At 41.7% G+C, this 25,623-nt stretch overlaps 1 protein-coding gene across 13 annotated transcripts in view; it reads right to left on the reverse strand.

Moving 5' to 3' along the window:
- Positions 1–25,623, reverse strand: part of Mast4 (microtubule associated serine/threonine kinase family member 4) — a 604,035-nt gene that overhangs the window by 267,721 nt on the left and 310,691 nt on the right. For 9 of the 13 annotated variants that reach the window (XM_031360602.1, XM_031360598.1, XM_031360596.1 and 6 more), the window contains 2 exons: positions 19,318–19,349; positions 1,709–1,744 (listed from right to left, as the gene is read on the reverse strand). In XM_031360602.1, coding sequence (XP_031216462.1) covers positions 1,709–1,744; positions 19,318–19,349 — 68 coding nt within the window. The remainder of the gene's footprint in view (positions 1–1,708; positions 1,745–19,317; positions 19,350–25,623) is intronic. The other 4 variants (XM_031360600.1, XM_031360597.1, XM_031360611.1 and 1 more) reach the window with 1 other exon arrangement.

Consider the following 25,623-nt stretch of genomic DNA (forward strand, 5'->3'; position numbering starts at 1 on the left):
ACTACTGAGCCATTTCTTATGCTCCTCAAATTCTTTTTAAAAACAAAAAGTATTTATTACCTTAACATGGTGCCAACAAAAGTTTTCAAAAAGCAATTAAGAATGTCAGTGAATGCAATTAAGCTGATATCATGTAACTATAAAAGTCAAGAAATTTGTCTTAACTAACTCAAATATTTAGACAATTTTTCCCCAAACTTCAAGTATGAGAGTTTGCAAAATTCATGAAATGTTCCATGTGAAAGTTAAAAAAAAAAAAACCAAAAAACTAAATGATAAAATATTCTAAGAAAACTGTTTTTTTAGGCACTTCAGAGGTCACTCATTAGCTTCATCATTGAGTCTACAATCTGCAACTAGGTGGGGTACAGGGGTCTTTGTGGTTTGTATGGAAAGAGAAATGACAATCATTTATAAACTGCAGGCACTAAAAGTTTTAAACACATGAGATTTAATGAAAGGATCTAGTTCTCTGATGGGCTAAAATGTCCTGCTTCCTATTTTTTGTAACATGGAGGGGCTGAGAGGCTATCATGAAAAAGACAAAACCACATTTAAAGACTCAGAAGGGATGGAAGAGATAACTTGCAGTTTATTGGAAGATATTCCAATTATTAGCATCAAGTAAAATAATACCTTACACTGAGAAATATTATTTTTGATGCTGTGTTTTATTACCTTTCAGACTTGTAACATTTGTGAACTGGTCATGGGGACACACACCTTTAATCCTTTAATCCTAGTACTCTTGGATCTCTGTGAGTTCAAAGCCAGCCTGGTCTACATAGTGAGTTCTAGGCTAGTCAGAACTACAGAGTGAGAACCTGTCTCAAAAAAATAAGTTACTAGGTAAAGAAATAAATAAAAGTTAAAAAATAAAGAAAAGAAATAAAACCCCAAACATTTATGATACAATTTCTCCCCAATTTGAAATTGTAACTTAATCAGAACAGAAAATTCAAAACAATTGTGATACATATGAATATGAAGGTAGTTAAAGATAACTTACCATCTATTATCAGTCTCTTGAGAGCCACAGCCACAGTGGTGTTGGCATAGAGAGGAGTCAGAAAAGGCAGACCAGGGGTAGGTCCAAACACACAAGTCATCCCTCCTTGTGACAAGTAAAACCTGTCAGCCCCATGAAAAGTCAACTAGAACTTAGGTCATAGGTCATAAGAAAGAAAGACAGGTTCCTACCTCATATCACATGCAATATTGAAAATTAGAATAAGATTTGTTTTTTTTTTAATGAGGTAAAAATATTTTAAGACAATTTCTTGTGATCTTGAGGGAGGACAATAGAAATCTCAGAAGTCAAAAAAGGAAAGAAATATTTGATTAAATAATTAACAATTTTCATTAGACAAAAGGCATTATACACAGAGGGGAAATCACAGACATATTTTCACATATGTAACAAACATTAACACCTTTAAGAACTGAGCTCCTAGAATCTGAAGACGGAAAGACGGGCTATGGACGTGAAATGAAGACAAAAGAAACTCAAACAGACATCGGACACACGAGAGCAGACTCAGCATTAGTGGCAGAAGAGAAAATGAAAAATCAATCATCGTAGACAGGGATGCTGGCAAGAATTCAAGATGAGCATCCAGTGTTGGAGAGGAGGCAGGACATGGGAGGTGGCTTGCTATTTCTTTGAGTAATCTTAGCAGTATCTATTAAAATTAAAAAACACACATACCGTTTGACCAAGCAATTCCACTTCTGGGAATCTACCCTATAGGGAAAAAAGGACCAGTATGTAAGTGTGTTAAGTACACAGATGTTCACTGAAGCATTGTTGCTGTGCGCTATGGCTGGCAAAGGCAGTACTGAATACAATATGAATGTCCATCAACAGAGAAATGAAACTGCCAAACGTCTATCATGCTTAACATTATGTACTCATTCAAATGAATGGGATAGAGTTGTCTTGATCAAGTTGGAAGACTGATAAGGTAAGAAACATGGACAGGAGAGTAAATGCCTAGCATTCTTGCTGAGGCGGGTAGCAGTGTATGTGAACACACTTTCCTGGGTTTAAAGTGAGGAAGAGAAGCACACAGTGCTACCTGACATGTGCCACATGAGTGATAAATGGAGACAGGGTTTAGGTTTGGGCTTAGGGGGGCTCGCTGGTTAGGATGAGCACAGTTGTGACATAGCAGCCTTTATTAGTAGAAGTATTCCAGGGCATGTGTGTTTGGTAAACTGTCATTGAAGGAATCAAGGATTCCTTGTTGGCTCATGCTCATCTCACTTGTACTAACTCTTGGTGGCTTGCCAATGTCTACCTTCCCCCTGTCTCCTCTATGTATGTTCCATAGTTCCACTACACTCCATTTCCAGGAACTCCTAGTCCATTTCTAAACCACCACTCTATGGGAGACAATTCCAAGTCACACAACACAGTGACAATTCTTCTGGTAGTCACAGTTTTAAGCTGAAGGGTTTGCAGCCCCTTAGGATGAACAACAATATGAACTAACTAGTACCCTTAGAGCTCCCAGGGACTCAACCACCAACCAAGGACTATACATGGTGGGACTGATTGTTCTGGAAGCATGTGTATAGTAGAGTATTACAAAGTCAATCATCAATGGGAGGAGAGGCCCTTGGCCCTATGAAGGTTCTGTGCCCCAGTGTAGGGGAATGCCAGGGCCAATAAGTAGGAAAGGGTGGGGTGGCAAGCATGGGGAGGGGGAAGGCAACAGGGATTTGTTCTTGTTGGTTTTTTGTCTGTTTGTTTGTTTGTTTGTTTTTTGGAGGGGAAACAGAGAAAGGAGAAATCATATGATATGTAAATAAAGAAAATATCTAATAAAGTAAATAAATAAAATTAAGAAGTGAATGTAATTACTTAATAATTCTAAGATTTAAAAGAAATATATATCCAAGGTAAGACCTAAACCACATTCTAGAGGCACTGGCTTTCTGGGTATGCTCATGTGTATGGAAGGGTACAAACATGTACACACATGTATGTAGGGTACAATCATGTATACACACACATGTCAGATACAAACATGTATATGCATGTCTGTGGAGGTCAAAGGCAATGTTGGGTGTCTTCTTCAATTGTTCCCCATATATATTTTTGAGAAAAGCTGAATCTTATGTTCACTGATTGGCTAGACTGGCTGCCAACTGAGCCCCGAGGGATTCTCTGGTCTTCCTCTCTCCACCATGGGGATTATGCCCACTCTGCCTTCCAAATGGATGCTAGGCATTTGAACTCAGACCCTCATGCTTGGGTTGTCAGCATTTTACAGACTTGAAACATCCTTCTAGCTCATCCTTCTAGCTCATCCTTCTAGCTTTAATATCTTTGTTCTCATCAGACAGGTGCTCCCAAGTTCTTTTATTGCAACATGACACTAAAGAACTGTGAATGAGAAAATCCATATTCTTTCATATTTCTACTCATACTAGCCTAATGGCTAGAGCCTGACATATTTGTGGTTCTGTTGAGGATTTAATGTAGGCTAATCAAAGGGGAACTACCATGACAAGTGAGTCAAAGTTATCCCCAAGGTTGAAGTAAACAAGGAGAGAAAAGTATCCTGGGAAGAGTGAGACTGCTGGGATAAGAACCCAGGCATCTACAACCAATACTGACCCCTGGCTATAGTTGGTGTGAAGCCTGGGCTTTGCCATCATCTGAGCCAGTCAGCTTGCTTTATGTCATTGAGACACTTTGGGTTAGGGTTTCTATTAGTTGCAATCAAAAGCTGATCAATCAAAATCCTCAATGGATACTACCATGTCCATGCAGAACTGTTTTCTGAAAGGAACTAACTCAAATGTCCCAAAGGTCTATCATTTATTCAAGATACCCTCATGTTCGATTTTCTTTGGTAACATTTGAGAGAATTTTCTGAAAAAAAAAAAATCCTTAATGGAGATCCTCCAGCTAACACTTGGTCACCCAGGGTAAGTTCCTAGCGACAATTCAAGAGCAACTCTCCAAGAGGCATCGGGCCCATGAAATCTCAGAGCAGCCATCATTTCTCACTACCATTCCACTTTGGCTTCTATCCATCCTTCTCTGTGCCCCTTTTTCCAATATACTGGGCAAGTAACTGTTGGTGATTAGGGATAGTGGTCTCCATGTACAACGTAGGACATTCAACTTTATTCTTGGCTCTTCTTTACTAGAAAAGAAAATCCCTTCCCACCTCCAATGATTAGGACAACCAAAGATATCTCTAGACATTGTCAAATGTCTCCAGTGTGCCCTCAGAACAACTTTTCTGGGCTTCTTCTAGACTAGTGATCTCTGTCTGGCCAATCTTCCTCTCTCACCATCCCTCAGCATGGAGGCTGAACTTTTTTGCTGTCCTTCTTTCTGGAATAAAAAAAGCTGCTTCCTTCTGATTGTAGATTCTAATCATTGCTTGAGCTGTTCCAAGAACTGCCCTCCCAGGTATTCCCCTTGGACTTCTCCAAAAGTGATTTTCTGATGAAGCATGTGCTTATGTCTGTCGCTGACTCACTAGCTTAAGCCCTAGATTCTGGGTCACTGGTTTCATTCATGCCATGTAAAAGCAGTTCCATCCCCACCTCTCCATGATAAGATGTCATTCTCTCTAATCCATATCTAGGACTAGACTTACTTATTACCAACCCACCCCAGCTCCTCAATTTTACCTATATAGTCTCCACGAAATTTCAGAAAGAAAGACAAAACAAACTCATGGGTTTTCTTGTAGAAGTAGACACACAGCCTCTAAAGTTTAAGAACTCCAAGCAGCTAAAAACAACTTGGAAATGCATAAAGTTGAAGAATCAGCAACAATATTAACAAGATTCACTATCAAGCCATGATCACGGTAATGTGGCACTGACATAAGGACAAACAGATCAATGAAACAAAGCAGAAAGCATGTCAATAGATACTCATGAAGAAACAACAGAGCTTTCACAAAAACACACAGAATGTCAATGGACAAAGGATAGTCTGTTCAACAAATGGCACCAGAAGTGTTAGATGTTGATATGGTAAAATAGGAGTTTTCATTCACATCTCACTCAATGTGTAAAAATCAACTCAAACTTAAGCACAGATCTAAACGTATAAAAGTTCTGGAAAACAGAGAGGGAGACTTCTGTTATCTTGGATTATGAAGACTTTTTAGACTCAACACCAAAGCATTGAAAAACAAATTAGCAGGCCATCAGAACTCAAAATATTTACTCTTCTGATTATACAGAGAATAAAAACCTACAGTCTGGAAGACTACATTTACAGATTCTACATCTCATACCCAAAATGTTTGCAACTTGAGATGTGTCAGATTGCTGAATATTTTAGGTTTGGGGTTTCTGGATTAGGGATGTAGCAGACTTATTTATAAAGGCCAAAAGTTATCAGCTTCCCAAGTATCATCAGGAAGTGAATGGATAATCAGACAGCGACATTGCCAAGCAACAGAATGTTACCTAGCAGTATAAAGAATTAGTAGTAACATATGCAACATGTTAGAACATGGCTACAAAATAGTCAATATCAAGGGAAAAAAGTCAGACCAAAAAGAGGGAGGGGGTGAAGGAGAGATATTATTTACAGGATCATCCCACTTAACATTTTTAAAATGAACCTACTATCTAGGGATGAGAAACATCTACAGTTGCCTGGCTGGGGTACATGGGTGGTCAGAGCAATACAGACAGAAGGAACCTCGCAGGGAAGGTGAGAGGTCCACACTTTTGCTGCAGCTGGTGGTTGTATTTGCATGCTTCATTTCTGTACTTTTAATTTTGCAGTAGGTATGGAATCGCGTCCATATAAAGCACACTATCACTGAGCATCCACACAACCCCAAATGTGGACTAGAAACTATGTGTACTTTCTTGTATATGAACTATGTCTCAATACAACTGCCTTCATAGAAAGAGTATGTAAAATAACTTTTATTCTCTTGTAGTAATTGTTGTCTCTGAAGTTTACTGCCTCCATTGGCTAATCTGAGCCTAGTCCTGGAAGCTTCTAGCCTCAGTACAATCTAATCTACACACAGATGTTTTTCAGCTTCTGAGATTTACAGCTGAATAAACTCATCCTTTCTAACCCTTTCTGAACTCTTGTTGGCTGGTCAAACTCAGCTGTGTGGCTCAAAACTCCTCTCTAAGCTGACTTCTTCATATTGGCTTCTCTCAGCTTCTGACTGAATTGGCCAGCTCTGCTTGGCCAGATACTAACATATCTGCTTGGCAATATGTTCTAATCTTCTGGCTCCTTCTCATTTTCTGACTCATTGTCTTCACCTGTGTCTAGCTTGTTCTCTTTCTGCAGCCTGTCTCTGTACAACTGCCCCAGTAAGACTAGCTCCTCCTTTTTCTTCTCTACCTCTTATGTTGCCTTTTTCCTCTCTCTTCTTGTGTGAGAGTTGGCCACATCCTATTCTGTCAAATCTTTCTCTGATTCATCATTTTTTCTGCCACTCAAATAGACATCATTTTCAAATATGGGTGCTTCCTTCTACAAACTAACTTTACCTTCATTGTTTGAGATTAAAGGTGTGGACTAAGGATATGTTTGTATTCCATCCAGAGTAGCCACGAAAAGCTGGATAAACATTTATCTACAGAAGAAAACTATAGATCAGTTGGTAGATCACTATGGGGTTGTAGACCACATAGGGGTAACCCTAGGGGGTAACCATGTTTTTGGGACAGCTGAAGTTGACTCATGCTGCATGGGATTCCAGCATAGGAAGCAACTGAAGAGATGGCTGTTTTAAAATTCTGTTAATGACTCCAGAGAAACAGAGCTCTCAGTTCTAGATGCCCTGTATTGGTGGATGTGGTGTGCACTAGCATGTAGACTGACTTGGCAGAGCCTCTGGATGTGCTGAGCAAAGATATTTGCTATGATTCATCTTAGAAATATGCAAAATGAGCTAGATATAGTGACACACACCTTTAATCCCAGCACGTGGGAGGCAGAGGCAGGCAAATCTCTTAGTACAAGTTTAGCCTTATCTACAGAGTGAGTTCCAGGACAAGTCTAGCCTTATCTACAGAGTGAGTTCCAGGACAAGTCTAGCCTTATCTACAGAGTGAGTTCCAGGACATTGAGGGCTGTTACATAGAGAAACCCAATCTTGAAAAGGGAAGCGGGTAATGAGGCAGGGGGAAAGAGGAGAGAGGAAAGGAAGGGGGGGGAGTGTTGAAATGTGGGATGTAAAGTGAATAAATAAATAAATTGGTGCAGGCAACCACTGCCATTGCTATTATATGTTCCTCACAATGCATAATGCAACCACCTGGAGCAAAATACACAGAGAAAGAACAACAGAAGAAAAAATGGGAACGAAGCAGACCTGATAGAAAAGTAAGGAGCCTGAATTCTCAAGGATAATTAAGTTGTGTGCTTTACCCAAAGTTTATGATAATATTTGTCTGTGATTCCACCAGAATCAACTACATTAACATACAAATAATACCTTAGAATGCCAGTATTGTTCCCCTAAGACAGGAAACCTGCATAGCAATCTATTAATTCATCTCAGCATGTGATGTCAAGTGTGGTTTTCAAACACCCTTCAGCTTTTCCAAGAGCTCTGTAGCCCACAGAATTGGTTTTAACATTTAAACTAATTTACCCTAGACACAGAAAGGAAAAAAAAAAAAACAAAACCTTTTGCTTATTCTCTCACATGGCTGACTCTTGATTTGTTACAACCCTAAAGACTGTGCTTTGTACCCTGAACTACAACCCCCCTGGTGAACACACTCATGTGATGCTGGAAACAAATATGAGCATTTGTAGCTTCAGCAAGGATGTCAAGGGGAACAGAGACAAGGAGACACACAACTCTCATTCCCCCACCCCCCCACCCTCCCTCATGCCATCCTGTGCCCACACAGAGGGTAGGTGACCATTCCCTGAAAATATACATTATCACTTATTCACAGCAGCTACACTTGTAGAAGTCACACAGTGCTGAGTGCTTTAAAAAATGCCCTCTTCAGTTGCTTAAAAAATAAATCTCAATGCTAACCCCTGCCTCTCCGCTGACTTGTCTCATTAAAAACTTATCCACCACCACTACACTAAGGGCTACTACCATGGAAATTCACGTTTAACAGATCTGGGACTCAGCCCCGGGTATCTCAGCCAGGTTAATGCTATGGATCTGTATGGCACACCAAAAGTTAAAAATCGGTTCCCCTTGTGCAATATGGGTACAGATGACATCCTACATTTTTTCCTTCTTCTTTTCTTTTCTTTTTTTTCCCCTTCTTTTCTTAGGCAGGGTTTTACACAGCCCTGGCTGTCCTTGAACTCACTGGAGGATGACCTTGGACTTCTGATCCTCTTGTTTCCACCTTCTAAGGGCTGAAATTATACAGTGCTAGAGACTGGACAGAGACAATGCCATCAGCCAAGTGGTGTACCAACTGAGCTCAATAGGTCTGGTTTGGTTTGGTTCTCTCTCTCTCTCTCTCTCTCTCTCTCTCTCTCTCTCTCTCTCTCTCTGTGTGTGTGTGTGTGTGTGTGTGTGTGTGTGTGTGTGTGTTTTAATCAAGCAAGAACATTTCAATGAAAGTACTTATGAGATATCCAAATACTTATGAGAGATTATATTACAGGCATTTCAAAAACATTTCCCTAAGTTCTGTACGCACATTTAAATTCATTATTGGAATTTCCATCCTAGGAACTATAGGGTTTACCAGCTCAACTGATAAAGAGGAACTTGAGTTCAGGTTACCAGCACCCACACAAAAGCCTAAAGCAGTATAGTGTGCCTGTAACCCCACACTGGTTAGTGAATCTAAGGGCCTTGCTGCCTAGCTGGCCCAGAGAACTCTATGAGCTCCATTTTCAATGAGAGAATCTTGTCTCAAAAAATAAGGAAAAGACTGAGAGACAGAAGCTCTCCATTCATCTCTGGCTTTCTTTCCCTCTTTCCCTCTCTCTCTCTCTCTCCCTCTGTCTCACACAGGATCCCATGTATACAAATGCATGTACTCACATAGACACATACACACAAAGATTTTTCGTTCTAAGATATTAAAAAGAAACTTTCTATGTGAAATATTTATATGAAAATCAAATCTATATAGTCAATCAAATTTTTTCCTGTCATTTGTGTCAACTGGACTATCTGTGCAGAATTTCCTGATGATAGAAAAATGTTCTCTGGTAAAATGTTGTGGGAGGGGAATCAAGGCTTGGAGGGCCTCTAGGAAAGTGTGGAGTAACTAAGGGCTCCATGGGCTCACCTTACACTCTAATGTGTAAGTACAGGGACATCCTCAAGTTTCACCCAGAAGAAGTGACTTCACATAATAAAAGGTTAAAAGACAAAGCAGGTATAGTCTTAAAAGAAAAAAAATCCCAACCAAATCTCAGAGGAGACTGCAGAAAAGAGAGAAAGAAACCACTAAAGTACTTAGTTTTCCCTGGCTACTATAAGAGTAAGGAACAAGGATTTGAAGTCTCCTCAAGAGACACTCACAGACACGAGGGCAGCCTGCTTCTTCCTGGCTCCTGCCTATGCATCAAAGGGCCTAATTTGCTTCTACACAATGGGGTAAAGAGAGAACAATAGTGAATTCAGAGGACTGCTCACATGTCTATTTGGATGATGAATATATATAGGAGTTGCCAGTTACTGCAGCTGGCCACTAGAGCCCCCTGACTTGGGCAGCTATCACTGATCTCTTTATCATGCTGGGGTACGCTTTGTTCCTGGTGGTACTGGGGCTTTGGCTACTGTACTCTCCTTCAGCTGCAGTAGTAAGTGGAAACTTTTAAGAACTCGCCTGACACTCCAGAATATTCAATGAAACTGTGACAAATTTGTGAAGGGGGCATGTTGTGAAGCTTACTCATTGTTTGGTCTATAATATGGAGGTCGATGTCAAGCTTCATAGCTCACGAACAGATATCCATGCTCTGGCTAACACTCAGGCATGCTGGCCTCAAGATTAAAAGGTTGTACATCCCAGTCCTTGATAGTAGGGAACCCTAAATTCTGCTCTTGCTTCTCAATCAATTGTACTGGTTGAGCCCAACAGGCCCCTAACCTTCTAAGTTGCTAGTTCATCACTGATCAAATAAAGCAAGTTAAAATAAAGTTTCTCTCAAGGATTTTCTCAGCTTTGAATCCTATGACTAAAATGTTTCCATTTTCCTCAACACTTACCTGTCTCAAACCACAGTTCCAAGAAATGACCTTACAATGTCCTACGGAAAAATTGATTATTCTGGGAAAGGGGCCACTAAGCACTGGAACTCCCACATTCTGGTGATATAATGGCAGTGTGTCTGTCTCCATGATACAGGCAGAAGCCTCTGGTTATCAGGGTTCACCATTGCAAGTACAGTCAGTATACATCCTACCCAAAGCCATGAGGCTCTCTGCCCCCTCAGAAAATCTAACAAAACAGCCTCCTAGAAAATGCTTACTAAAATGATGTGGCTTTAGGAGTACTTCTTAGGGCTGGGGAGTTGGTGAAGAGCACTTAAGTTCTTGGAGAGGACCTGAGATCAGTTCCCAGCAACCACACAGAGGTTCACAACCACCTGCAATTCCTGTCCCAGGGAAACGGATGCCTTCTTCTGTCCTCCATGGGCATCAGACATGTACATGCTATACACACAGGCATACAGGCAAAACACTCATACACATCATACACATAAAAAATAAAATATGTCTTTAAAAAATGTTTTAGAAGAAGAGGAGGAGGAGGAGGAAGAAGAGGAAGAGGAAGAAGAGAAGGAGGAAGAAGAGGAAAAGGAGGGGGAGGAAGAGGAGGGAGAGGAGGAAGAAGAGGAGGAAGAGCAGGAAAGGATTGCTTCTGCTGCCTACTTGGTGATTTTGGCTAACCCAAACAGCTAAAAATAAAGTAAATGACATTAGACTTGTTATACTTAACAAATACACAGTACATAGGTATGCCAGGAATAACCACAAACACTTTAAAAATATTAATTTCACCCTCTGAACAATTCCAGGATGGAGTAATATTTCCATCTTACAGATGAGAGACTAAGGTGCAGAGAAGTGAAGTAACCTTCAGAGGTCCCAGAGCTGGTTAATGGGCAGTGACCGAATTCAATCCAGGCAGTGCTCCAGAGCCCTATCCAGTGATTTCCTACAGATCAGCAGAGCGGAGAAGGTAACTTTTAGTGAGAGATCTGTCTGCTCCCAGCCCCCTTGGTCACATGATGAGCTGAAAAGGAGCTGCCTATGGAAAACAATTCCCAGATTCTGCTGGACTCAAATTTGCTAATGTTATTCTAGTAAGCATGAAATTTATAACTTCCTTCATGCCTCAGAGGACCCAAAGGACCAGCTTCTCCAACCTAAACCCCAAGGCTCACCTAAAAATTGTACTTCACAGCTGGAAATCTGCGTGCTTCCCCCCACCCCACCTCGACACTCTAATCTCCATGTTTAGAAGTACATATGGGTTTTAGTGATCCTAAACTATATCTTCCCAAGATAACCCAACCCTCTCTCCTGGAGCAGTCTTTCTTTAATTTCCAAAGGTAAGCACCCCCTCACTCCACCCCACTCCACTCGCCTCCACACACACCACACTGTTTTGTTTCCCCACCCTCCTCTCCCATCACGGCAGGGCAGACAAACTCATGCCTGAGAAGGAAAGCTGCAAATGCATGCCAAATGCCACGCTGGCTACTCCATGAATACATAAATGTAGCTGACATTCTCCAAGCCCGTATCCCTCTCTTTACTCTGGGATATATTACACCACTCGCTCTCTCTTTATATAAACATGCCACTTTAAATGCTAATTCAGACACAACACTCGATTTTTTTCCCCTTCATTTTGTTTTTGGATTTCTAACATTCAGCATGACACTGGCCTTCTATTTGGCTTTGACAGTAGATATTCTGAATTCTTACTTCAATATTTGTGGGAGGAGGAGGGTAGAGAGTGCTACAGAGAAAATAAATTTGTTTTAAAACGTAGCCAAATATGGTTTGCATGTCTTCTATTTCGTCTAAATTAAACCTCTTTCTTCTCCTTCCAGAAATGTTGCCTTCGCCTTGCTGGAGATCTCACAAATCTTTCTCAAATCTATTGCAAAACCAAGGTGATTCCCTCTCCTTGTATTCTGGAAATAACCTCATTTTATCCAAACAACTTTTCGAAATAACCATGCAAGGCATAATGTTCTGAATTTAAGCCTTTAAAAAAAGTACACAGAACTATACATACCAATTGCATCCACCTGAGCCTAGTCAATGACTTAGAAGGTCACTATCTAGCTTGTCTCAAAATGAGGAACTCCAAACTCAGAAATGCCCTGATCCATAGCAAGAAACTCAAATGTATCCCTTGTAAACACACTCTAGTGTCAGCTCCAGCAATCTCAGCTCCACCAGGCTCCCCAGGGACCAGCACTCTTCTCTGCTTTGAAAGTCCTAAGCACTCAACCATTTCTCCCTGTGGGTCCCTCTTACTTCCCACAGTATCCCTGGATCCCCTTGGCTTTACTTATGTAAGGAAGCCAGCCAGGAGAAAGTGGAATAAGTTTATTACCACGTGTGTATTTATTAACCTATCCGTGTATATCAAAGGCCTTTCAACGTCTACTTAAACCTCCGGGAGACTTGTCTCTGGACACTTTCGCTGAAAGGCAATAATGATATGGGAACCCAGATGTGTAGTAAAAGCATGAGAGCTGTGCCTCCTTTTGTGTCTTTCTGCCTGCTTTTCTTTGGTGCAAGGCACAGAGCAACAGCAAAACCTCACACACAGGTGAGAAAAGCTGCCCATCAATGAGGCCTCACACTGGTGAAGAAATGCTTATTGTTTTGGAGGAAGACTGTTCCCCTCAAGAGATAAAGGCTGCAAGGGCGCCTTGCAGAAGGCAGAAGTAAGACTGTAACCAAGTTGACCAGGCCCTGATCAGGTCTACCCTCACTCAGCTGCTCTCCCCAGCATGGGTACCTCTGTTCTTGCCCGTCCCTTTCTTAAGTCAGTTTAGAGGTCTTTGGGCTTCTTTTCGACAATCTAACTTTGCTAGTTATCTGACAGCAAGTTGGGTTCCTTATCTTTGGGGGCTCCATGGAGCAAATCTGCAGCTCTTCTGAATTATTTAGGGATCTGCTGATATGACAATAAAGCATGAACCGTAATAATTTCTGTGTTGGAAATTACCAGGGGATATTACAGTACACAGAAAAATAAGTGTGTCTAGGAGATCTATACTGTAATTTATATAATCATGGAAATACTAAGTTTGTACTGTCTTGAGGCTCACTAGAGAGAATTCTAGCTGACTAGTCCTTTGTAAATGGAAATATAAAACATGATGACTATCTGAGGGTACATCCTGAACCAATGTGCTCTCAAATGCCTTTTTATGCATTAGCATATTTGTCTATGATGACTGGATTGGTGGACGTTGAAAGTCTGATGGCTATAGTAATGCCCCCTTAGAGGTGCATCAACATGAGGGATTCCTGGACTCTGATGAAACAGGTGCTCCCTCTGTCCCACTCTGGGTTAGGTAATCCCTCTGGCCCACTCTGGGTATAGGTGCTCCCTGTGGCCCACTCTTGGTTGGTTACTCCCTCTGGCCCACTCTGGGTTAGGTACTCCCTCTGGCCCACTCTGGGTATAGGTGCTCCCTCTGGCCCACTCTTGGTTAGGTACTCCCTCTGTCCCACTCTGTGTTAGGTACTCCCTCTGGCCCACTCTGTGTTAGGTACTCCCTCTGGCCCACTCTGGGTGTAGGTGCTCCCTTTGGCCCACTCTGGGTGTAGGCGCTCCCTCTGGCCCACTCTTGGTTAAGTACTCCCTCTGGCCTACTCTGGGTGTAGGTGCTCCCTCTGGCCTACTCTGGGTGTAGGTGCTCTTTCTGGTCCACTCTTGGGGGGGGTGTCTCTAGTTGACTAGGGTCTTAACAGAGGTATTGAGGGTATAGAATACTATGATGTGTAGTACCCTTTGTAGAGAACTGCATGCAAAGAACAGACACCCAGAAACAATTTGGGGTGCCAATGGCTCCTTTAGTATTTATATGTCTAAAATGGCTATGCTGAACGAATCTTTTCTGCTTCTTATTTGAAGAAAAAGAGATTCTTATTTGATTGCTTGCCTATTTAACTGGCATGTTGGGCTGGGTGGCCAAACCTAGCATGGTGAGGCAGCCAGAGGCTATGTTTTTAACCTAAAATACCAGTCACATTGCCAGCCCACCAGAAGTCTCCTCCTAATGAGATTTCTGCTGTATCCCAAGGCAGGTACATGCAAGTACAGTACTGAAAGGGAAATATCTTCAAGATCCATATGAATGCATTGCTGGTTCTAAGGAGTATCAGAGGGGGGATGGATACAGGCTCTGCTTTACACATAGATGAGAAGCTGAGTGTCCTACAGGCCTATCTCAGTCTATTTAGACTCCTCATGTACATCTACCATGGCTGGCACCAGTGGGCTATAGCTACTTTCAGAACTATGAAGGGGAAGGGTACATAGAGAAGAAATGGAAGTTGGTGAAGATGCCAGTGTTGTTGCTACATCAAGAAACTAAAATAGAGCGCGGAGCTGCACCTGACTCTCAGGTACCATTCTTCGTCATGTGCATATGTCCCTCTAGAGCTTCCACATACGTTAGGAGCTGTTTCTACTTTGGCTTCCTGCAGCGAAGTACCCCTAAAACTCATCCCTAAAGTTTGTGTGGACAAAGAAGACAAAGTTGAGAAACCACCCAAGTATCCTGCATTGCTTCTACAGGAATAAAGGAGTCAGTGCAACGATTTGATGGATTCGCAGGCCCACGAGGCTCTGCGCAGGAACATGACAAGGCTCACAATTAAACATGGTAGAGGGAAGAGCACGTTAAATAGAAGGGAGAACCTACTGCTAAGAACAGACAGTACAGTTACATTTGCTTCTCGGAAAAATGTGAGAGCCCATTTAAAAAGTAGGGGGAGGGAAGAACGGGCTCTAGCCAGTTTCCTGCTCCTCTCACCAGGGCATAAACACTACAGAGGCACTCTAGGGAATTCCATAAAAATAAATAAATAAAAATAAAATAAAAGACTCTGTCCTGGGGAGCTGTTTATTTAGGCAATTAACAAAGCACAAAGGGGCCTTTTAGGATAAGTGGTAGCTGTCAGGGATGCCTAGCTTTTCTTCCTAACTGTCCATCAGTTCATATCTTTGCCTTTTCCACTTTTTCCACTTTCTTAGGCTAAGAACAAACTCCCTAGAGATAGCTTTCTATTTTAAAATGTCAAGCAAGTCCTCAATAGGAGACCCGCGATGCCAACAGAGAGAGAGATGACCAGCCAAATAAAAATGTCAGGAGAGTGTGTGTGTGTCTCGGGCTGAATTGATGACACCGAGGATGTAGAATCTGCCACTCTGCCAGAGGATCTTTTCCCAGCAGACAGGCTTGGTGAAGGGGGCTACAGAGATCTAGTCCAGTACATGCGTTCTTCAAGAGGTTTCCTGACTAGTAGGAGGTAGGCTGTGTCTATTCTGTAAACAGCATAGTGGAGACATTCCTGCACCAGGCATCCTGCTTGGCAGGGAAAACAGCCAGAATCAAGTTCTGAAGCTTAAAGTTATAATTCATCACTGTGAACACAATGATCTCATTTTTCCCTCCTTGCCTACCTGCTGGCAGCATATCAGAAGCAGCTTTAAGAGCCCTGAAACCTATGCACACAATTTAGCATATGCTCTGGCATTAGAAGATAGTATCCAACCCAGGGGCCTTTCAAGTATTATAAGACTGCAGTCATTTGTGGCAATCTTCATCAAGAGATCAAAAAAAAAAAAAAAAACCCTATTAAGAAACAAAATACAGCCGGGCAGTGGTGGCACACGCCTTTAATCCCAGCACTTGGGAGGCAGAGGCAGGTGGATTTCTGAGTTCGAGGCCAGCCTGGTCTACAGAGTGAGTTCCAGGACAGCCAGGTCTACACAGAGAAACCCTGTCTCAAAAAACAAAACAAAACTAAACAAAACAAAAGAAACAAAATACAGTTATGATCCACCCTCATAGAGTTTTAAAATATCTATTTAAGCTATTTTTACCCCTAGGTAAGGGTTTGGTTCAAAGCTTGAATTACAATTTCACATAAGAAAGTTAAGTCACAGAAGATGTAATATCTTCTATGTATACCTATGTACTTAGCACCACAGCCACATTAGTGATATACGAAGTTCCTCCCTATAAGAGCCACGTGACATCTCTGTCACTTTCTATAGTAGCAACTTTTCACACAAAGCTGCTTGCCATGCATGCCTCACACTTCTATGGTAAGGATGCTCCGAAACAGCAGAATTTTGTTGTATACCTTTACATTTCACAGTGGAAATGTTGCCTTCTCTCTGGGACTTGTTCATCAATGTATTTGTCTCGATATTTAACCTTCTATATAGTATTCTTTTGCATAGCTATAACAACACCATGCACGATTCTAATAGACTGCAAGGAGAGATGGAACACAAAGTGTGGTAACTTAAGCTCCAAAGAAACGGAAGGAAAAGACTGCTCTGAGAATCACAGATCCAAAGCCTTTCTTGAATGGAAAAGCAAAGCTAAAATCCACCTAATACAGCAAGCTGGCACAGAGATAAGATTTGAGGCCTTAAAGAAGATTAGAGTACTGGAAAGCCTCCGGGAAAACTTAGCGAGGTCACATTTTATCTAGTAACATCTTGCCTAGAAGGCAGTTCCTTTGGCTTTTCTTGCCTCTTGCTCTTTGCACTACAGAATAAAGGTCTTCATCAACTCTGGCACCTTTTTAACTTTATATAAGACCATACAGTCTTCACGTGAGTGCCCTTCAAAAATGACTGCAAAAAACTTAGAAAACTAAATTATATTGTCTAGAAATTAGTTTGCTTTTAAAATCTCTCAATTATAAGAAAGCATATTTTTCTCTTTTTTTAATTTATGAAAATGTTGTTTTTAAGTGTGGCATATGTGTGTTTTTTGGACTGCACATATAAAAGTTATTTTTAGCATACTCAAAACACAACTCAGAAATTTCAAACAAGGCTAGCAGATCCTATAAGTCTCAAAGCAACAGAAATGCAATTCTAAAATTAAAAACTTCAAGATGCACACACACATTGGAAGCAGCAGATACATCAAGCCAAAGTGACTCCCTCTGAAGCACAGCCCCTCTGACAAGTTCAGTCTTGCGGTTTTGGGAACAAGGACAGTAAGGCCCAAACTGTGCCCTGTGCAGTTGCTCCATGCTGACCTGGAAAGTAAGAAGACAGCCCGACAGCAGGGAGCCGGAGAGATGGCCCAGTCTTCCTGCAGAAGAGCACAGGGATTGAAAGCATTTGCTAGGAGACATTTTCGCAGCACACAAGGGGAGACAGTGCTAACCGAACAATCATGTACTGTGACATTGGCTAAGCCAGCGCCTCAAAAAGCTATGCTGTCTCCTTCCATTAGGTTTATGTTAAAATGAACCCGCCACTGTTTTTAAATGCCTTTCTTTTTCTCGGTTTCATAAAGGACCGTGCACGCAGAGAATAATTACTGGCTCTCTGGGTGGCATTCACTGAGGGTGGCGAAGGCTGTGGAGTTCTGTAGAGCTATATTATCACACCATTGTTCATTCTTTGAGGGTGACTGTAGTCAATATAAAACTGTGTTTATTTGGGGACTGATTCATTTGGAAATATTAATTTTCACAAAATTCACTGAAATCGGAGGCTTTGTGTTAACTCACCCCACCTTTTTCATTCTCCCACCCAATAAATCAATTGGTTTTTATTAGAGAAGGGACCTTAAATGCTCTATATAATTCAAGGCTCAGGCTCCAAATACATTTATTTCATTATCCTTTTTTTTTTTTAATGATTCTACTTTTCTCAAGTGAAGGAATGTATGTATTTTCTTCCTCTATCATGTATCTTCACATCAATTCATGGTTATCAGCTAAAATTAACAGAACTCAGGCCTCACTTGAAAGCAACATTTAGCTCTTAAACAGGTGTGATACATTCCATTTCTTAGTGTGTATGAGCTTTTGATGGTTATTGGAAATATACTAACAAAGCTATGGAGAATTACTAGAAATTATTAACCAGATTTCTAAGATTTTCCTATAAAGTATCAGAGAACAATCCAGGGTGCTTAAGAACTAAATACATGTATAGAGAACAGAAGCCTGCTTGCCTGCAAAGGGGTTTCATGTAGCTTTTCTACTTTTCTCCCTTCTGATTTCTCATTGTGATGAGAAATATCACAAGTCTGGTTTAGGGAACAGGGTCCTAACCATGACACAGAAAGGAAAAGCATTTAACCCCAAGGGCATTTCTGCATGAAGGATGGGGCCGTTCATCTCTAGCTAGGAAGTGAGACTAGGAGCTGGAGTCAGGAGAGGCCAAGGTGAGCAGCTGTCTACCTGGCAGTCTAAGCTTGCACTCTAAGAAATAAAATGGTCTAGAAATCCCGGGATACCTGAAGCTACATAGAGAAACTATGTCTCAAAACAAAATAAAACAAATAAAAACAAACAACAAAAAAAGTTCAAAAATGTTCCCAAATTATGCTGTTTAGACTTCATCAAGAGATGAAGATAGTCAACATATAGTTTCTTATTCATCCACAGTGAGATTAGCCAGTCTTATCTTAAATACCCCATTTTAAGAGGAACTGTACCATAGACTTCAAAACAAACCAGATATAAAATCCCAAAGGTTCAAATTCAGCCCTTATTTAGTGCTAATGGTAAGAAAGCTATCCTACTGGTAGTGAAGTCTTAAAGAGCAAGTTCACTCTGGCAATGGCCAAGGAATAAAACTATGATCTGCACAAGTATAGAATTAGCCTTAAAAATGAGAGGTGGAGACATCCTACAAGGAATCAAGTCAAGGTCTGCAAATCTGCCATTTTAATACAAGAGTGTTATGGGCATCATTTCAACAAGAGTGGATCTAATAGCACGAAGCGTAGCTCACTCAAAGACTTCATCCATTCAAGTGTCAAAAAATCTGTAAGAAAGAACAGCTACAGATTTCAAGAAGTATGGAAAAGCATTAACTCCCGATTCACGATACTTTGTATTAGCTGCAGATCAAATCACATTTTTGCTTGGCTATATAACTGAATTTTTCAAACTTAAGATCCTTTTAGGAGTTAGTAAGAGTTTACAATGCTCACACACAGATCCAGCAAATAATAATGAAATCATTACTCTTTGCCTTTTATAAATGAATTCATGTTGTTTGTTGATTAATCTGTCAGTTGCCATCAAATGACCACATTACAATCGCCAATAATGACCACATTACACACAAGGCAAAAGGAGATTGAGGAAAGAGAGTCCTTGTACTTACAGGCTTCCTCTTCTGGGGAGGCTCAGCTCCTTCTGCAAAAGAAAAGAGAAAACACACATGGGAGATGCCACACCAGCCAACGTCACCAGAACACTAGCACGAATGGACACTATCAGACTTGATTTGGCCTTGGTCAAGACACCCAAGACTTCGATGACATAATTTTATGTTGGATCCCTCCCAATCCCACTCTTGTTGTGGAAAAGAGGTCTGAAGGGGAAGTTTATGCTACAAACAGCTGATCTGATTTGGAAGCCTAAAACCTTTCGATCTGCTCAAGGCCACTTATCTGAAACACTGAGCTGAGTTGCACTGCCCTATGACTGAGGAAAGTCTGAAGGACTGGGGGGTGGGGACGCTATTTAGACCAGCAATAGATAGAAGCAGGAGGAATTTCGGAGCATTATAATTAACTGAAAGGTGAAATGAAAAGGGCAATTAGATTATTAAGTCAGGCCGACTTACCCTCCAAGGAAACAAATTCAGGCAAAACACTACATATACCAAACGTCACACTCTCTTATTCGAAAGGGAGCCTGCAACTGGGTTTTCTTCTGGAATTACTTCTCAAAACGGGTGGCATTTCTTTCTTAGGTATTGAAAAGTAGGTTAATGAACCTCTAAAAGGTAACCAGACAGCCACAATTACCGGAGTGTTTATAGTTCTAAAGCACGCTCTCACACTTACCTCAAATTAAGATCATTATCTCCAGAATCGGAGAGAGGCAAAGAAACAACAAAAACCCTTCACAATCAGCCAAAGAAGCAAACAAACCGCACACAAACTCCTGACTCAGACATACTCCACCCACTACAGACCTTCAAGAGGCCTTGCTCCTGACCGATTACTTGATGACAGTAATTAAAGAACGGGGAGCCACGAGTCCCAGGCCAACTTAAACTCAAAAATCAGTGTACTACAAACTCTGAACAGTCTGAATTTGGCCATTCATCCCCAGAATGCTCATTTTTGGTGTCTCCCAGAAGCCCTAGCATCTCCCATGGAAAGGTATCCCCACCCCCACCCCATCCCCGCTTCACACTCACCTTGCCTGCCCTCTATTTTTGTTGGATCTTGAATGTTTGTCATGGGCAACGGCCTCAGACATCACTTCTAAACAGTGCAATTTACTCTAGCACAGCTTATAGAAAATGGCCTTGAGAGCATCGGAGGAGAGGCCAGGAAGATATGTGGCAAGGGCTTTAGACATAAAGATACCTCCCTGCTAACTTATAAACATGCTCCCAAACGGAGTTAGTATAATGTATCACTGGCTAGTGCGGGGGAGAACAATCAGTAATTTAAGAAATGAAGCGCCCTCCTCCTCCAAAGCGAACATTTTCTTTGTTTTTACATTTCCCCCCTTGAATCTTTGATTTAAAATTACAGTGCTTGCTAACACTGGCTTCCTGATCTAAAACAGAAATGTACCTTTATCTACTGATGACAAGAAGACAGTCTTTAACCAGGATAGTCTCCTCAGGGGCTGATGTGCACACAGAAATCCAATGAACAATTTTCTGCATATGAATCTTTGATTAAGCAAACATTAGAAATTAGTTTTGTATTTGGCCTTTTTTAAAAAAAAAAAAAAAGATTCTCTAAAAGTCATAACTCATTAGATTGTGTCTTTCAGGAAAGAACTGACATACCTTGTTCAAAAAAGGCCTAGAGCCCAGAAGGTTACCATTGCTCTGGCAGAAACGTGATCAGACAGCAGCTTCGACGATACTAGAGGCATTATTAGTAAGAGCAATCAAGTAATAAATCTGATGCTATATCAACTATATATGCAAATAGAGAACTTAGAAGACTGAAGAGGGAAAAGCCAAGCGGGTAACTGATGGCTCAATCAATCATATTCCTCGAAACAACCCCGATCATAAACTGGCTGTTTTGCTCTCAGAAAAAGCTGCTGAAAAGTCAAGATAAGGGGATAAGACCCGACTCTGTTTTTAATCAGAAGCCTTTCCAGTAGGCCTAGAATTACGAGTCCTAAATAAGAAGAAAGGTTACAGTGGCTCACACGGCTCCCCTTCACCAGAGAATGGCACCTGGGCTTCCAGGATGAGGAGCAAAGGACATTTAATAGGGCCACTGTCAGCTGACCTGGAAGCCTCCATGCTAACCAAGCTGAAGGAGCTAATCCACCTGAAGGCTCGAATGTCAGGCTCAGGATGGGAAACTCAATTTGGTAGCAAATTGGAATCAGATGTGATGGTAATAAAGTGAGAGAAATGAATGTGCCGTGGCCAAGACCTTGTGAACGGTAGCTGCCTGAGTCTGCAAATACCAGGGGGTTAGCAATTGCAGGCAGAGAAGGCGGTGGCCACTGCCCGAACGTATGGAGACCACATGCTAATAAATCAGCACAGGTCAGACACAAATGAACAGCATCAGGACATTTTACTGCCTATGCCCCCATGGTACTCCATGTGTGTGTCTTCATTTGCTTTCCTTACTGTCGGGATAAGGTCACTAACGCGGACTTAGATAATTAGGTAAGATGTGTGTGTTGGCCCAGATCATAAACCAAAGCTAGCATTTAGTATACAGGGCATATGTGTTAAAAGCTGTATTAGGACAAGAACTGGAGGTGGGTCAGGGAACAGGATACAAAGGAAATGGAGGGGTAAGAAGTATCTTTACTAACTAAATATGCTTATTAATTCTTTCCAGATTGAGAACATATTTAAGAAGATTAAAGTATTTTCATAGATACTGAATGCTCCATGACTTTGCTTCCTTCCTTCCTTCCTTCCTTCCTTCCTTCCTTCCTTCCTTCCTTTCTCTCTTTCTTTCTTGGTGGGGGTAGGTTGTTGTTATTGTTGTTGTTATTTTAATTTGTGTTTTTGTTTTGAAACAGTCTCAGGTTGTAGCCCATATTGGCAATGTTCTGCCTCGGTCTCTCAAGTGCTGGGACTATAGGCCAATATATTTGTTCTCAGGGGCTTAATATCTTTTAGACTGCTATTTATTATTATTTCCTTAACATATACTCTGTTCCATTTCTAAGAATGTTAAATAGTTGCCTTGACAATTAGTATTAAGTATAAGTAATTTTTTTCTGAGACTTGTCTTTATCTTGTGATCTCTCAGTAAAACTGATCATGGCCTTGCACAGTGTGCTCACACAGAACCCCAGCACCAAGGAGGCTGAGGCAGGAGGATTTCTTGACCCCAAGAAATGGAAGCCATTTTTGGCTAGATATAGCAAGAGCCCCATCTCAAAAATAAATAAATAAGTAACAAAAACAAAAAACCCCCAAAACAAAAAAGACAGACAGATTAAACAGAGGGACTGAAGATATTAAAAATATTTTCTCAAATTTATAAGAAGAAAACTCATGCAGGTTCAGGACAACAAAAGAAATCTAACAAGTGTGTGTGAACCTTTACCAGCCAGCCTCTGCCTCAAATGGGGGGAAAATGGCTTGCAAGGAAGATGGCATGAGGTACTTCCATATGAAGAATGTGTCTGTCTACACTGTATGAAAGTGCTAGGTGTGGGACACGGAACATAAAGAAAACTCACAGAGGAGTCAAAATTAGGAGCCCGAGGTATTTTGGGAGTTTCGTGGGACAGAAGCTCAGCATGACATGGGTAACATCAAGAGTGTCCATATGCAGCTGTCACCCTGAAGCATCTGCATGGGTAAATGAATGTATGAATTCGGGTTTAAGAAAGGGGCTGGGGCTACAGAGAGACTGGAATCCTCAGCATGTAAGATGGTATGGAGAGCAATGAGCCTAGGTGCCAGGGAAGAGAGAAGAGCTGGAAGGAGATGAAACAGCTAGGACAACATCACGGAGAAGCACTCATGGAAGGATCTGCTGAGCTCCGCCACAGCAGGAAAGTCTGGGTCTCCTCAAAGCAACAGAAAAAATAAATAAATAAATAAGGCTGGCCTTATTTTGAGGGCCTAAACCAGCACTTTCTATGGCAACAAGATGACTGGGAAGACAGTGTCAGAAACTGGGTCAGAACCAGGAAATTCAAGTCTGAGAGAATACTTCAGAACACTTCGTACTAGGCACAAGCACCCTGAGTGCACCTTGAAAGGAGATATGTCAAAGAGCACCTCCTGCAGGTTGTACTTTTAAGTGTCTCCTGTCTTTACCTCATGGCTCCTAGCAGGTTCCTAAGTCAGGTGGTTGCTTCTGGGTCTCTTGATCCAGCTGCCAACCGGGGCCTATTATATCACAGTAGGGGTATCTGGCCATGGACAGGGACATGTGAGGTAGAGGACAGAACAAAATAAAACCTATTTAAAAGGCTACTCAGGGAAAGAGGTCCAGACTCCCAATGAACCAGCGGGTGCAAGATTGTGCAGTCTATAAACCAGCAACCAAAGAGTACACAAGGAGGGACCCATGGCTCCGGCTATATATGTATCAGAAGATAGCCTTATCTGGAATCAATGGGAGGGAAGGCCCTTGGTTCTGTGAAGGCTTGATGCCCCAGCCTAGGGGAATACCAGGGTGGTGACACAGGAGTGGGTAGGTGGGTAGGGGAGCACCCTCATAGAAGCAGGTGGGAGGGATGGGACAGGGGGGGTTGTGAAGGGGAAACCGGGAAGGGGGATAACACTTAAAATGTAAATAAATAAAATAACCAATAAAAAATTAAAAGAAAAAAAGATTGCATAGTCTAACCTGGATGTGTAAATGCTAACTGGGGTTGAAAATGACAGAGAGATATAACTCTGCTCAAGCAGAAGTTCTGAGCACTGGTTGATTTGGCTGAAGTAGTGATTCTGAAACCTGACTGCACATTAATGTCACCCAAGGAACTTTAAAGAAAGCCAGTGCCTAAGCATGACCCCTAGAGAGCCAGACAGGGGAGGAAACACTGCTTCAACAGTTGTTTATTAGAGGTTAGTTATTTCAAATCCCTTTAAAGACTACTGGTTTGCATACACTTTTTACCTTAAGATTTTTTTTTACCCCTTTAGGGAATAGTAATTTCCTAGGCTGTCATATGAGCAGCGAGGGCTAAGCTGTGATGTTATTTCCTGTGCAGGTGGAAAGTGATAAAGGTGAAAGGTGATATAGTGGTGACCTATATACCACTCCGATGCACTGCAGCACCATTCTACAGCAGAAGGCTCACTGTGGAGCACCGTGGGAAAGCAGCGAGGGGTGGGTTCACCCAGAGGCCAACTCTCCTAAAGGAATGCTCCGGCCACTTCACTCTGTCACCAAGAGTTAGGCGCAGAGGCACAGGCAGAGGACAGAAAAGCTTGTATCAAAGATCTGGATCTCACATAGTACTTGCTGATGAACCGGAGCAGAAGGCAAACGTGGCTCTCAAACAACCCTCGAAGGCTCCAGGAGACTGCCCTGAAAGCTTATGGTTTTCTGCACAGAGAAAGAAGAGCCATGATACCAAGACCACAACGGTGAGGTGTAAAGTGAGTACATGACACTAAAGCAGCACCTCCCCCATTTCTTGCAGTATTTGTTTTGTTTTGTTTTTTTCTCTACCTAAAATCACTGGCTGTATGGACAGGTTACCAAGTGTCCCCAGGGAAAGTCCACGGAAGACTAGCAATGGACTAGAGCAACAGGCTCATCAGATAAAGGTATTGTACCAAGGGCTGGGAGATGGCTTGTTTGGGTATCAATATTTGCTACATAAGCCCCAGAACCTGACTTCAGATCCCTAGTAGCCACCTAAAAAGCCAGGTGCAGTCACACACACCTGTGACCCCAACACTGTGGGGGTGGAGACAATAGAAGCATTGGGGTTTGTTAGCTCCCAGCCTAGCTCCAGGCTCAATGAGAGATCGTTTCCAGAGATAAGGATGGTAATAGAGCAGGACACCCAATGTCCTCTTCTGGCCTCAGTTCACATGCACAGGTGCACACACACCCCTCCACATACAAACCACATGCATGTAACATGCATATACATGCATTCATGCCAACACACACACACACTTTGTCATCATTGTTGTCATCATCATCGTCATCATCATCATCCAATATCATTATCAAATACCATTATCCAATATCATTTCCCCCATCTATTCATTGTGAAAATAAGATGATGTTAGAGTACTTGTGAAAATAAGATGATGTTAGAGTACTTTATATTGCTCCAATAAAGTACTAAGGTTGAGCAATTCTTTAACATAAGAGATTTGTTCAGCTCACAGTTTTGGAGTCTGAGGATCCAAGTGAGAGCATCTCACAGCCTCATGGTGAATGGTCACAGTGGATAGAACATGTACAGAATAGAGTTCACGGTGAAATAGAAAACCAGAGGGATTTAGGGGCCAGGATAGCCTTTTCTTTCCTTT

The sequence above is a fragment of the Mastomys coucha genome, unplaced genomic scaffold (genome assembly GCF_008632895.1).
Source record: "Mastomys coucha isolate ucsf_1 unplaced genomic scaffold, UCSF_Mcou_1 pScaffold8, whole genome shotgun sequence".
Taxonomy (NCBI): Eukaryota; Metazoa; Chordata; class Mammalia; order Rodentia; family Muridae; genus Mastomys; species Mastomys coucha.